The 14,253-nt window shown below is 39.5% G+C and overlaps 1 protein-coding gene across 1 annotated transcript in view; it reads right to left on the bottom strand.

Annotated features, from left to right (window-relative positions):
* Nucleotides 1-6,087: 6,087 nt before the first annotated feature.
* LOC124711402 (regulator of microtubule dynamics protein 3-like) overlaps nucleotides 6,088-14,253 on the bottom strand; it is a 91,036-nt gene continuing 82,870 nt past the window's right edge. The window contains exon 6 of the mRNA XM_047241455.1: nucleotides 6,088-7,127. Coding sequence (XP_047097411.1) covers nucleotides 7,047-7,127 — 81 coding nt within the window. The 3' untranslated portion in view covers nucleotides 6,088-7,046. The remainder of the gene's footprint in view (nucleotides 7,128-14,253) is intronic.

Genomic DNA, 14,253 nt, shown 5'->3' with positions numbered 1-14,253 from the left:
AACTGAAATTAGTGACCAATTAGTGCCTCTGTGCATATGCTCTCGTGTCCTGCCTGTCACATGGAGGAGGGCCATGTTCCATGTTGGTTGCTTTGCTCTATGTTAAAACCTGTGTAATACTGACTACTGCATCTTTTTCTTGAAAGAAAAACACCTGAATACACTGTATTTTCTTCTTTCCTGAGGACTGCTCTTGCGCATAGGTATGGGTGCCCTTGAATACGATATGAACATGTTTACAATACCAGTACCTCTGGGTTTTATTGACAATATGCTGGCACTTAAGAGTTATCTTATACTGCATAGTGTCTTTTGCAGTTTTATGTATAACTAAGTCTAAATAATATCTGTAGTTCTAAGTACGTGAATATTTACATACTGTCTTCTTTGTCATCCTTCACCCTATGGATTTGATCATTCTGCTGCATACAGACTTGCCTCTGTGACCGAGTGCATTAAGTATTCTTCATATTCTGGAGATTTTGTCCAAACGTGAGTCTGTCCATTGCGCCTCATTTCTGATTGTATCATGTATTTGGCATTCTGCATATGTGTCATATCTGTGATGTGCCTGTAATTCTCGCAGAATAGGATGGTGTGTTCAGAAGGCCCATCTTCTCACATGTGTAGATTGGTATCTGACTTGAGACTCGCAAGTGCACGTGCATAGGATAAGGTTTGTGTCCTGTCAAGAAATGCACCATGCTGCATCAGCACGCTTCATTCTTAACTGTTTTGGTGTGTCGGAAAACAATGTGTGAAGTCTCCTTGCCTTATCACTTTACCTGCATTATTGTACCAGAGTTTAAAATGGCACTTGTTCAATGGCACACCGCTTATTAGGCTAACATGGTCTAGTCTATGCATCTTTAAGCAGTATAGTGTAGCCTGACATATGAAAGTAATATCAACCAGACAACGGGAACTCCAAGCAGGAATATCGACCATGTAGGAAAAGACAGATTGCTACTTACCATAAAGAAGACATGTCAAATTGCAGACAGCCACAATTAAAAGACACTTTTCAGCCACTGCCTTCATCAGTACAAGGCGCGTGGACGCGCCCGCACACACACACACACACACACACACACACACACACACACACACACACACACACACGAGAAAATCTCACAAACACATACCCGCCAAGTCCAGCAATTTGCCTAGCCACAAGGTATCATTTATTACTCAAGGGATGGACCTCAGGCTTTTTAATTCTTTAGTTCTGTTATCACTACAGGAACTTCTTCATGCACAAAGGGGCAGGTGATTGCAGCTGTGTTATTTGGTGTGTATAGTGCATTTCTTAATATTGTTTGCCTCTGTCAGTGACATCATTGGTGAATATATTCATCAAAAATTGCGCTGTAACCCGACCATAGTGTACCCAATATCAGTGGGTCTTCATCTTTTCAGTAAGTATTTTTTAAGTTCTCTCCAAATGTTCTGTTGTGTGTGCGTGTGTGTGTGTCTCTTGTGCCGTTGCTGGGGAGGCTTGCATGCCTCAGCGATACAGATGGCCGTACCGTAGGTGCAACCACAACGGAGGGGTATCTGTTGAGAGGCCAGACAAACGTGTGGTTCCTGAAGAGGGGCAGCAGCCTTTTCAGTAGCTGCAGGGGCAACAGTCTGGATGACTGACTGATCTGGCCTTGTAACACTAACCAAAACGGCCTTGCTGTGCTGGTACTGCGAACGGCTGAAAGCAAGGGGAAACTACGGCCGTAATTTTTCCCGAGGGCATGCAGCTTTACTATATGGTTAAATGATGATGGCAGCCTCTTGGGTAAAATATTCTGGAGGTAAAATAGTCCCCCATTCAGATGTCTGGGAGGGGACTATTCAAGAGGACGTCATTATCAGGAGAAAGAAAACTGGCATTCTACGGATCACTGCGTGGAATGTCAGATCCCTTAATCGGGCAGCTAGGTTGGAAAATTTAAAAAAGGGAATGGATAGGTTAAAGTTAGATAAAGTGGGAATTAGTGACGTTCGGTGGCAGGGGGAACAAGACTTTTGGTCAGGTGAATACAGGGTTATAAATACAAAATCAAATAGGGGTAATGCAGGAGTAGGTTTAATAATGAATAAAAAAAATAGGAGTTCGGGTAAGCTACTACAAACAGCATAGTGAATGCATTACTGTGGCCAAGATAGACACGAAGCCCACGCCTACTACAGTAGTACAAGTTTATATGCCAACTAGCTCTGTGGATGATGAAGAAATTAATTAAATGTATGATGAGATAAAAGAAATTATTGAGGTAGTGAAGGGAGACGAAAATTTAATAGTCATGGGTGACTGGAATTCGAGAGTAGGAAAAGGGAGAGAAGGAAACATAGTAGGTGAATATGGATTGGGGGTAAGAAATGAAAGAGGAAGCCACCTGGTAGAATTTTTCTCAGAGCATAAATTAATCATAGCTAACACTTGGTTCAAAAATCATAAAAGAAGGTTGTATACATTGGAGAATCCTGGAGATACTAGAAGGTATCAGATAGATTATATAATGGTAAGACAGAGATTTAGGAACCAGGTTTTAAATTGTAAGACATTTCCAGGGGCAGATGTGGACTCTGACCACAATGTAAGGAGATGGGATCTGGATAAACTGACTAAACCAGAGGTTGTACTGAGTTTCAGGGAGAGCATAACGGAACAATTGACAGGAACGGGGGAAAGAAATACAGTAAAAGAAGAATGGGTAGCTCTGAGGGATGAAGTAGTGAAGGCAGCACAGGATCAAGTAGGTAAAAAAACGACGGCTAGTAGAAATCCTTGGGTAACAGAACAGATATTGAATGTAATGAAAGGAGAAAATATAAAAATGCAATAAATGAAGCAGTAAAAAAATAAAAATAAATAAAAATACAAACATCTCAAAAATGAGATCGACAGGAAGTACAAAATGGCTAAGCAGGGATGGCTAGAGGACAAATGTAAGGATGTAGAGGCTTATCTCACTAGGGGTAAGATAGATACTGCCTACAGGAAAATTAAAGAGACCTTTGGAGAAAAGAGAGCCACTTGTATAAATATCAAGAGCTCAGATGGAAACCCAGTTCTAAGCAAAGAAGGGAACGCAGAAAGGTGGAAGGAGTACATAGAGGGTCTATACAAGGGCGATGTGCTTGAGGACAATATTATGGAAATGGAAGAGGATGTAGATGAAGATGAGATGGGAGATACGATACTGCGTGAAGAGATTGACGGAGCACTGAAAGACCTGAGTCGAAACAAGGCCTGGCAAACCTCTACAATCTGGTGATCAAGATGTACAAGACAGGCGAAATACCCTCAGACTTCAAGAAGAATACAATAATTCCAATCCCAAAGAAAGCAGCTGTTGACAGATGTGAAAATTACCGAACTATCAGTTTAATAAGTCACAGCTACAAAATACTAACACAAATTCTTTACAGACAAATGGAAAAACTGGTAGAAGCCGACCTTGGGGAAGATCAGTTTGATTCTGTAGAAATGTTGGAACACGTGAGGCAATACTGACCCTATGACTTATCTTAGAAAATAGATTAAGGAAAGGCAAACCTACATTTCTAGCATTTGTAGACTTAGAGAAAGCTTTTGACAATGTTAACTGGAATACTCTCTTTCAAATTCTAAGGGTGGCAGGGGTAAAATACAGGGAGCGAAAGGCTATTTACAATTTGTATAGAAACCAGATGGCAGTTATAAGAGTCGAGGGCACAAAAGGGAAGCAGCGGTTGGGAAGGGACTGAGACAGGGTTGTAACCTCTCCCCGAAGTTATTCAATCTGTACATTGAGCAAACAGTAAAGGAAACAAAAGAAAAATTCGGAGTAGGTATTAAAATCCATGGAGAAGAAATAAAAACTTTGAGGTTCGATGACATTGTAATTCTGTCAGAGACAGCAAAGGACTTGGAAGAGCAGCTGAACGAAATGGACAGTGTCTTGAAAGGAGGAATTAAGATGAACATCAACAAAAGCAAAACAAGGATAATGGAATGTAGTTGGATTAAGTCGGGTGATGCTGAGGGAATTAGATTAGGAAATGAGATACTTAAAGTAGTAAAGGAGTTTTGCTATTTGGAGAGCAAAATAACTGATGATGGTCGAAGTAGAGAGGATATAAAATGTAGACTGGCAATGGCAAGGAAAGTGTTTCTGAAGAAGAGGAATTTGTTAATGTTGAGTATAGATTTAAGTGTCAGGAAGTCGTTACTGGAAGTATTTGTATGGAGTGTAGCCCCGTATGGAAGTGAAACATGGACGATAAATAGTTTGGACAAGAAGAGAATAGAAGCTTTCGAAATGTGGTGCTACAGAAGAATTCTGAAGATTAGATGGGTAGATTACGTAACTAATGGGGAGGAGCTTGTGGCACAACTTGACAAGAAGAAGGGACCGGTTGGTAGGACATGTTCTGAGACATCACGGGATCACAAATTTAGCATTGGAGGGCAGCGTGGAGGGTAAGAATCGCAGAGGGAGACCAAGAGATGAATACACTAAGCAGATTCAGAAGGATGTAGGTTGCAGTAAGTACTGGGAGATGAAGAAGCTTGCACAGGATAGAGTAGCATGGAGAGCTGCATCAAACCAGTCTCAGGACTGAAGACCACAACTACAACAACAACATATCTGTTGCCACAATACAAACAACATGGTTTGAAAGACAACAAAAGAACCTATACCAAATCAGGCGCCACCCGAGTCAAGAAAAATGTACACTTGCTGCCAAGCAATTGTGGTTTAACGCCAAAATTATGGTAGAGTAAAAGTTGAGAACCAGAATGAAAAATGCTCCTGTTTTAGCACAAAAATAGGCGAATATACCGTGGGCAGAGTTAGGGATGTCTTCAAATGCTTGGCAAAAGCCCGTAGGGAACATAGCCCTCAAAGGAAGTAATCCAGAGTTGTTAAATCTGGGGAACATGATGGCCATGTCACATCGCCAAAGCAGTATAACACATGGTTCCGAAACACTTGATGGAGTATAGGCATAATTTGGTTGGCCGCGTGCGGCACTCCACCATCCTGTTGAAACCAAATATTTCAGCCTCTCTCTTGGCCAAAATTCCAGAATGACTAAATTCTGCAACATTTTGCAACAGCAGTTGGCATTTACTGCTACCATGTGTGTGGCATCATCCTTTAAAAAAACACCCAGAGGGGGTGGGGGTGAGGGCACTATAAACAACAACAACAACAACAACAACAACAACAACATGCATAAGAACATATTTGCAAAATATAAGAGAGCATCTCTGTACAAACATAGTGACATTTCAATATGTTCATAAGTTATGTTCTGGTGCCACATCAAACAGCTAGTGGTTGAATGGACTCTACAAGACACTCCACCTACGCAGCCTAGCAGTCAACCAGGGGAGCTAACATTTCAGAAAAATGAAATTCGTATGTTTGTTTTGTACCTGACATTTGCATTATATGAAATTACGACGACTTTAACACGGTTGTTTGGATGTGGGGTATTTTGAACTAGCATTGTGTAAGATACCAGTAGAAGTCAGGCTGAAACCAACTCATTTACAATACTCCCAACCTCAGCAAGTTACCGCGGGGTAGTTGTTACCAAATGCTCTGTGGGCTTTGGTTTGTTCTGTGTTGTGCTTAGCTCATTATGTTCTTTTCTTATTTTGAAATGAGTGAAGAGACTAATCCTGTTGAGCCATAGGGTTTAAGTACAAATCTGATGACACCAGAAGGGACTGAAAATCAGTCTGTCCTACAAGAGGGAGAGGGGCCTTGTTCCTCACACCCCTCAAGTGCAGCTGCCTGCTGTGTAGTGCTGGTTATAATTTCCATACTATAGTGACCATGAAACAAAACCAATCAACATATCTCGACCATACCGAGAGTGTTTCCACAAATAGGGGAAGAGAAAGGGGAGCGGGTGGATGGACACAGATAGGGGACAGAGAAAGAGATTGACAAAGGGAGGGGAGAGGAGAAGACAGATAAGAGAGGGGGGAGTTAGGAGATTAGGATGTATATCCAATTCCCATACATATTTACCAAATGTAAAGCACTGCCAGGTTTGGTAGGAAATAATAAAAACAATTTATTTTCTTTCATTTTTACTTTATCTCTGAGCACTGTTTATTTATTCATTTATTGTTTTGGTGATCATTTTTGTCTTCAGGCAAGTAACATGATAAACAGCTAATTATTTACACACATATAAAAAAGGTGCTAATTTCACCAAATTTGGGGGTGATTCAGGTAGTTAGGAACACTTTTTCCTTCAAATGACTATGCTTTGCATTATTTTGGTACTAAATTCTTGGAAATAGTTGTTATTAAAAACGTAGAGCTATTCATGCAGGTTTTCAATTTTAAAGACAGAAGGAAATGTTTTCCTGTTAGAGAACAATAAAAATCACAAAACTGAACACCAAAGAAACAGGAAATATCAAATGGTACTTTAACAGATCGAATAATATAACTGCATCATTAACAAAATAGCAAAATAGAGTCAGTGCGCACACGCACACACACACAAAATACGGAGAAACTGAAGCTGCACAGTTTATTGGAGAAAATGAAAAATTTTGCTAGACCGGGACTCGAACCCCGATTTCCCTATTTACTCGAGCGACAGGCTTAACAGCTTCCGTTATCCAAGCACGCACCATGGATAGACTCGACCTTCCCTTCCGAGAGAGAGAGAGAGAGAGAGAGAGAGAGAGAGAGAGAGAGAGAGAGGTGCGTTGCTGGTTCTATACAATGTGAACTTCTGACGTTAATCATATTTTTGTAACATGCTACAGATCATTCTTCATAAATAGTACAATGCACAATCACAGATTTGGACACCACACAAATATCACAGAGACAAAATCACTAACATATCTTCTTGAAATACGTCACTTTAAGACTAATACGGATGAAGGGCAACCACCACTGTCCATAAAGTAGGTTTCGCCTCCTGCCCTTTTCCATAACATACAAATGGAATGAATTGAATGCCTTTCCTGTAAGGCATTATAACAGGAGCTTCACAGGGCTTTCATCTGCTCTGTAGTAAAGCACAACTTACTCCCGTTTCCTTCTATTCCTTAGATGTGACTCATATTTAATTGAAAGGTCATGTAGTGCTTTCTCTGCATCTTCATCCTGTCAACAGAAATAAATAGCATATATTACAGAACATGCTACAGAAACACACATTTGCTGCTACAGCTACAGAAACAATGTTTTACAATAGTAAGATCTCTCCCTCTAGTAAACGCCATGTTACTGGGACTGCCTACAGTCACATGTATCATTCAGAGGGTGATGTAAGGTACAGTAGAGCGTCGATTATCCGAACATCGGTCAACCGAACGACCGCTTAACCGAACTGTGTACTCGCTCGCACCTGTTACTCTCCCATCCTACCGTGACCAGTTTCAGATATCTGTAATGAAAAAAGTACGTGACTTAGCTGCTCGTAAGCGTGTAGGCTAGCTTAGACAGACCAAAATAAAGGATTTTTTAAACGTTAATTTTGTATACTGTGTGTATTGTTCATGCAAAATGTGTTGTAATATGTCTATATTTTGTTTAATAAATTGTGCCACATACTATATATTCCTACTGAAGTTGCCTTTGTATGTTACTTTGTAATACTAAAAGAGATGCCTGTTTTTATGAATAAATTTACTGTACAGTACTTCTTTTTGGCAAATAAACATGTACAGTTCGATTATCCGAACAAACCAGTTTTCCGAACACCCATGTCCCCCAATTACTTCGGATAATTGACGCTCTACTGTAAATATTTGTTGACTGTAATGTTAAGGAGATGGCACCCTCTTATTCTCTTGCACAGTAAATCCGGTGGTGAACGTTTTTGACAAAGCTAAAAATTGTGCTCCAGACCTGCCCTTAGAGGCTAATGTTCAACCCAATGTGACAGCAGAGCTCACAATACACATTAACCCAGAGTTCGAACTGAATGCTGAGTACTCCCCAACCTTCCCCAGTCCCACACATCACAAGAGACACAGAAGGACACAGCTACAGTGTACCTGTCATTTATCATGCATTCTCATATAATACATCACTCGTGAAATTTAAGTAGCTGTTTAGCAGTCCTGGTCTGGACCAAGTGTCTGTAACACATCTGTTCCTAACTACCATCGCATGGCACTGTCAATTATGAAAACTGCTTAGTGGTAAAAGAGGAGGAGACAAGATTTACCAAGTGACGAACACAAGGAAAAAAGGAATATTTGTGTTTAATGTACCATTAACAGTGAGGTCATTAGAGGTCAAGCAGAAACGTGCACTGGGGAAGGACATGGAAAGAAGACGGTTGTGTCCTTTTCAAAGGGATCATGCCAGCATTTGCCTTAAGCAATTTAGGGAAAAGCACATAAAACTCAAATCTGGATGACCATATGGAGACTGGTATCAACACCCTTCCAAATACAAACCCACTGTCTGTGCTGCCATTACTTTAACCAACTCACTCAGTCGTGGAGAAAACATTGGCACATTTTTTCCTAACTAACAAGGGAACCTCCCCATCGCACCCCCCCCCCCCCCCCCCAGATTTAGTTATAAGTTGGCACAGTGGATAGGCCTATAAAACTGGACACAGATCAATTGAGAAAACAGGAAGAAGTTGTGTGGAACTATGAAAAAAATTAGTAAAACATACAAACTGAGTAGTCTATGTGTAACATCAAGGAGATTGTAGCATAAAGGGTCCCGTGGTTAGCGTGAGTAGCTGCGGAACGAGAGGTCCATGGTTCAAGTCTTACCTCGACTGAAAATTTTACTTTCTTTATTTTCGCAAAGTTATGATCTGTCCGTTCGTTCATTGACGTCTCTGTTCACTGTAAGAAGTTTAGTGTCTGTGTTTTGCGACCGCACCGCGAAACCGTGCGATTAGTAGACGAAAGGACGTGCCTCTCTAATGGGAACCGAAAACATTTGATTGCAAGGTCATAGTTCAACCGATTCCTCCACAGGAAAACATATGATATATTCTATACGACACTGGTGACGGCATGTGCGTCACATGACAGGAATATGTTGTCGACCCACCTAACTTGTACACTTAGCAAATGGGTAAAAAGTTTCTTCTACCTTGCCCGATTTAGGTTTTCTTGTGGGTGTGATAATCACTCCGAAAAAAGTGATGAAAACATAAGAGTTTGTCACATAAACTGAAAATAAAAATTTAAACTTTTCACTCGAGGGAAGACTTGAACCTAGGACCTCTCGTTTGGTAGCTGCTCTCACTAACCACGGGACCATGGCGCTCCGTGACACCCATTCTCCTTGATGTTGCCTATTTTCGCATGGACTACTCAGTTTGTATATTTTACTAATTTTTTTCATAGTTCCACACAACTTCTTCCGGTTTTCTCAATTGATCTGTGTTCAGTTTTTCAAGGCCTATCCACTGTGCCAACTTAAAACTAAATCTGAGGGGGGTGCGATGGGGAGGTTCCCTTGTAAGTAAAGTAAGGTGAGGTAATTAAATGACTGATAATGACAATAATTAGTTTTTCTGACTCTGTCCGAACAAATACAGAAAAATTATATCAAGCACAGTTCACAGTTAAAAGAAGCATAAGGATTTCGTAACAGCGTGGTCAAAAATGGGTAATGTGTCTTTAAAAAAATCTGTCATATGTGATGTATGTATACATTATTACATTGTTATCTATGTTGTTTATATGTCATGTATTTAGATATCTTACAGCGTTTATGTAAATTTTCATGAATGAGAATGTGCATTTATGTGACAATTCATATGCTGGAAATGCTGCCTGCGGCTGGGCACTGTCACTGTTTACAGAACAAACCAAAGGAATGTTTCAGTGGGTAAACAGTGAATTTCACCCAGAAGTTCAAAAGCTTAGTGAAACAACCTTTTGTTGTTGTGTGAACAACGAATCTGAAATATTACATTATTTTGAATGTTCTATAACTTCAGAATTTCCTAATAAAATTGATTTTGAGGTGAATAGATACTCTCAGTATTTCATTTTTCATACAGATCCAGTGTCACCATCTACACTACAAAAATGGAAACAGACAAATTCCACAGAAATTTGTTTTTAGCAGTAACCACACTTAACTTCTAGGAATAAAAAACCAAGCCTGAATGACTACTGGTCTACCAATAAATTATTGCAAAGTTCAGTTTTTAACAAAACACTGTCAAGAGACCGCTAATAGCTATTACTTGTATTGCTATACTCTCGCAATAATGATCAACAGTCATCAAATAGACTGTGTAGGATAAAACGGTGCTGAATGACAATAGAAAAGTTTGCAGGGAGAATTTTCCTATGTATGAAAATCTTTGTGTAGATGAGTCTTTAGAGCTTTACAAAGATATTTTGTCCTTCAAACTGTATATTAAGAAAAAAAAAAAGACCTAAATTTGGAGTAAAACTTTTCTTATCGCAGATGTCAAAAGAGACTAAGATTTTATAATTAGTACAGGTAGAGCAACAAGCCTACATACATTTGGAAGACACTTGGAATTTCTAGCTCTGTTGTCTTGTAACTAATGCAGCCATTCCTTGACAAAGGCCACAATATGTACATGGTCAACTGGTATACGATTCAAACTCCTGTTGACTTACTGCACAAAAATGAAACTACTGTGCGTGGAACAGTTAAAATGTGATAGATATAAATGCCTGCTCTTGAACAACCACAGGCAAAGGGAGAGTAACGAAGTCAAAATTGTGAACATATTATTGTTGTGAAATGGCTCAATTAAGAGTTGTGAACATGCTGACTGCTATTCATCATGATGCAATGGCACCAACTGCTAAAACAAACAGAATTAGTGGATAAACAATAATTGTGAAATCAGTGTGTGTTTGAGACTACTTTTAAGCTCAATTGAATGTTTACACAGAACAATGTTGTGGTAGACAAAGCGTTTTTCCACCTTAAAGACTTTGCCATTGTGAATTCTCATACTGTAAATAAATTTAAAATGGGGTCAAAGCTACCATTAGCAAAATTCCAATTAGAATTGATAACACAGCTCATCAAAACGCATGGAGTCGAATAAAATAAAAAAGCTATTGGGGTTCCTTCTGCTGAATAGTCTACAAGACTGACAATCTGTTATTTTCCACAATTTGTTCCACCCATAGCTGGAGGAAAATAAAAGCCTCATATTGCTACACATGTGCTAATACTCAATTGGCTTTAAAAAGAAAAAAAGGACACAAGATATCAGTGTTCAGAGTGCAATGTCCTCCTTCCTACACTTTTCAGTGGAGTAACCATGAAAAGTGTAAAATGCAGGAAAGCGTAGGAAACACAACAAGCGAAAATAAATCAATTACTCTGTCATTCTCTTTATCCTGTTCAAAACACAAAATTAAAATAATTTAAATTTTGCCTATTAAAAAAAAAAAAATCTGAAATATCAACTGATTTTATTTTTTTCTAGAGCGATTAGCCCACTCCTCCCTCCACAGTGCCCAGAGCACCAATCACAAAGGCAGTGGCCAAGTGATCACATATACAAAAATTGTGAACATTTTATGGTTGTGCAATGATTCAACTGAATTGCACAGGTTTCCCCCTCTTCATCCTAATCTTGGCCGATGGTGTAAATTAAACACAGAAGCAGAAGTCTTTCGTTGAAACCACATTTAAAAGATGTTCATGTTCTAATGTGAGACTTACTATTGAGGAGCATTGTAAAATTACAGTAAATAAAACCCTTAACGCAACGGTTAATGCATTAAGGCTGGCAATCTTCATACATAGGCAACAATAGGCACAAAATCTACAGCTTCCACAAGGTCACTCTGCTCAGGGACGTCCTGGGTGAGAAAGAGGGTGGAAATTGTCATCACGTTACAGGGCACCTTGAGGACGAATGAGTTCGACATCAGGTCTTACCAACGTAACACTGTGCATCTAGTATGGATTCGTGTACCGTATTTACTCGAATCTAAGCCGCACTTTTTTTCCGGTTTTTGTAATCCAAAAAACCGCTTGCGGCTTAGAATTGAGTGCAAAGTAAGAGGAAGTTCTGAAAAATGTTGGTAGGTGCCGCCACAACTAACTTCTGCCGTCGAATATATGTAGCGCTACACAGGCTTGCTTTGCAGGCACAAAGATAAGTAATGGCGCCAAAACATCTGCGTCAGTAAATAAATTTAAAAAAAGGTGGAAGACGAGCTTTTTTCTCCGCCCCGAGTTTCGACCACTGCATTTTCATACATTATCCAACAAAATAAATACAAATTCTGTATTGTTCATCTTCGAATGTAGCAGCATTTCAATGTACTACGAAAATCCGACTGGCAAGACTGTTTGAGGTTTTTGTCAATATGGCCAACTCTACATTCTGAATTTTTTCCTACCTGTGAGAAGAGATGGTCGCTAATAGGAACTTTTATGAATTGTGAATCACATGCAGTATTCTCTTCACCATAAGAATAATACAAATATAAACATTTTGCGACAAATATAAACATTTTGCGATGTATTCTTTCGTGTTTGCTGCTATCTCATTTAAATCCTGTCTGCCTAACTACGAAACTAGAGTGAGACAACAGCAAATGTGGAAGAATATACATATCATGTCATGTTTATATTCGTATTATTCTTATGGCTAATAGTGATACAGTCAGAAATGAAGCATGGCAATTGACTAGATTTTTAAATCTAAGATGACTAATTTCTGTGCAGAATGTAATGTACTAAAGAGGCATCTGTAAAGATTTTCACACGGGGAAAAATTTTCGCTAAACTCTCGTTCAGAACATCATCTATCATATGCAGTATATTATTTGGTTCTTGTTGATCATTATCAAAGAAAGCAGCAGTGTAAGTAACAACAAATAGCAGTCTCTTGCTATTGTTTCGCTAATGGGACAATTCCTCTCTTTTTTTTATTGTAGCGGCGGTAGCGCGCACAAAAGCAAGCCATGCCGCGAGCTGCGACAGGCCGTAAACACTCATTATCAGAATGCGACAAACAATGCATGCCACAGTACAGTAATTCAGTTTCAGCTTATAGTGATGTAAACACCTATAACAAAGAGAATGGCACTCATCAGATCGAAGAAAAATAAGCAAACAATTCAAACCTGACGAAGCACGTGAAAAAGGAAGGGTACCCGTATAAATACGGACGGAGTGCCTGACGCATAGCAATGGCTACCTGGTAAAGCTTAACTGCTAAGCTTACGACTCGAACCAAACTACTGTAGCTGTATCGTCATTCATTCAACCTAAATTGTGTCTCATATTAAAATGGACAAACTTAGTTTCGATTTGGAGGTGTGGCGTAAAACTTTTCTCTCCTCTTGAATTTCGAGTCTCAAATTTCAGGTGCAGCTTAGATTCGGGATAATTTTTTTCCCTTGATTTCGAGTCTCATTTTTCGAGTGCGGCTTAGATTCGAGTAAATATGGTACTTCACATGGAAGTAACAATGATTCGTGAAGGCCCATTTGAGAGGTGGCCGTCTTCAAAAGCAGTTTATATAAATGACTGAAATTAAATTGAAGCTGCTGCAATACTATACAATGAGCAGAAGGAAGGTTGCTACTAAAGTCACTATAATCAGATCGTAATTATTATGAAGGCAGTGACTTGACATACGTTCCCACTCTTCCAAACACTGCAAACCTACAATACCAGCGGATGTGGCCGAACACACTAACAATGAAAATCTTTGTGTGCATCTTCATGTTTTTGTGGCATAAAGACTGTTCCATAAATTTTCGGGCTTGCAGCCACATAAATTCAGCTTCTTCTTCTAATATTTCATTTGGATACCATCCAGCCATCTTCAGAGTGAGACAAAGTGACTACTGCTCCAGCACTTGCTCCATCCTTTTACACCCGAGGATGCCGTAACCGTGGCATAGTTCCAAAGTTTGTCAGGTTAGTACATTTTGTAAAGTCGACTGTTATAAATAAGATTTTAATGAAAGCTGTTGCTGCTATTGTTAAGGAGAGGATCCATTTTACCCGCCGAAAATTGGACCTGGTTTCGGAACAATTCATGGAACTAGGTTGATGGTATCACATGGGCCAAGTCAGACTGGGTCCGTGAGGTAGCCACATCGAGACAGACGGCAAAGTTTAGCCAGCTTGAGACGTCTTCGTAGCAAGAATCTGTCATTTGATGCTCCATTATTAATATGACAGATAAAGATTTGGACGACACTATGATGATGATGATGATAAGTAAAGGACTGAACTTTACACCCATACCAAAGGTTTTACCAATACTGACTTTCATCAGTGT

This window comes from Schistocerca piceifrons, chromosome 8 (genome assembly GCF_021461385.2).
Source record: "Schistocerca piceifrons isolate TAMUIC-IGC-003096 chromosome 8, iqSchPice1.1, whole genome shotgun sequence".
In the NCBI taxonomy this organism is placed as follows: domain Eukaryota; kingdom Metazoa; phylum Arthropoda; class Insecta; order Orthoptera; family Acrididae; genus Schistocerca; species Schistocerca piceifrons.
This window is presented reverse-complemented; position numbering and strand designations above follow the sequence as displayed.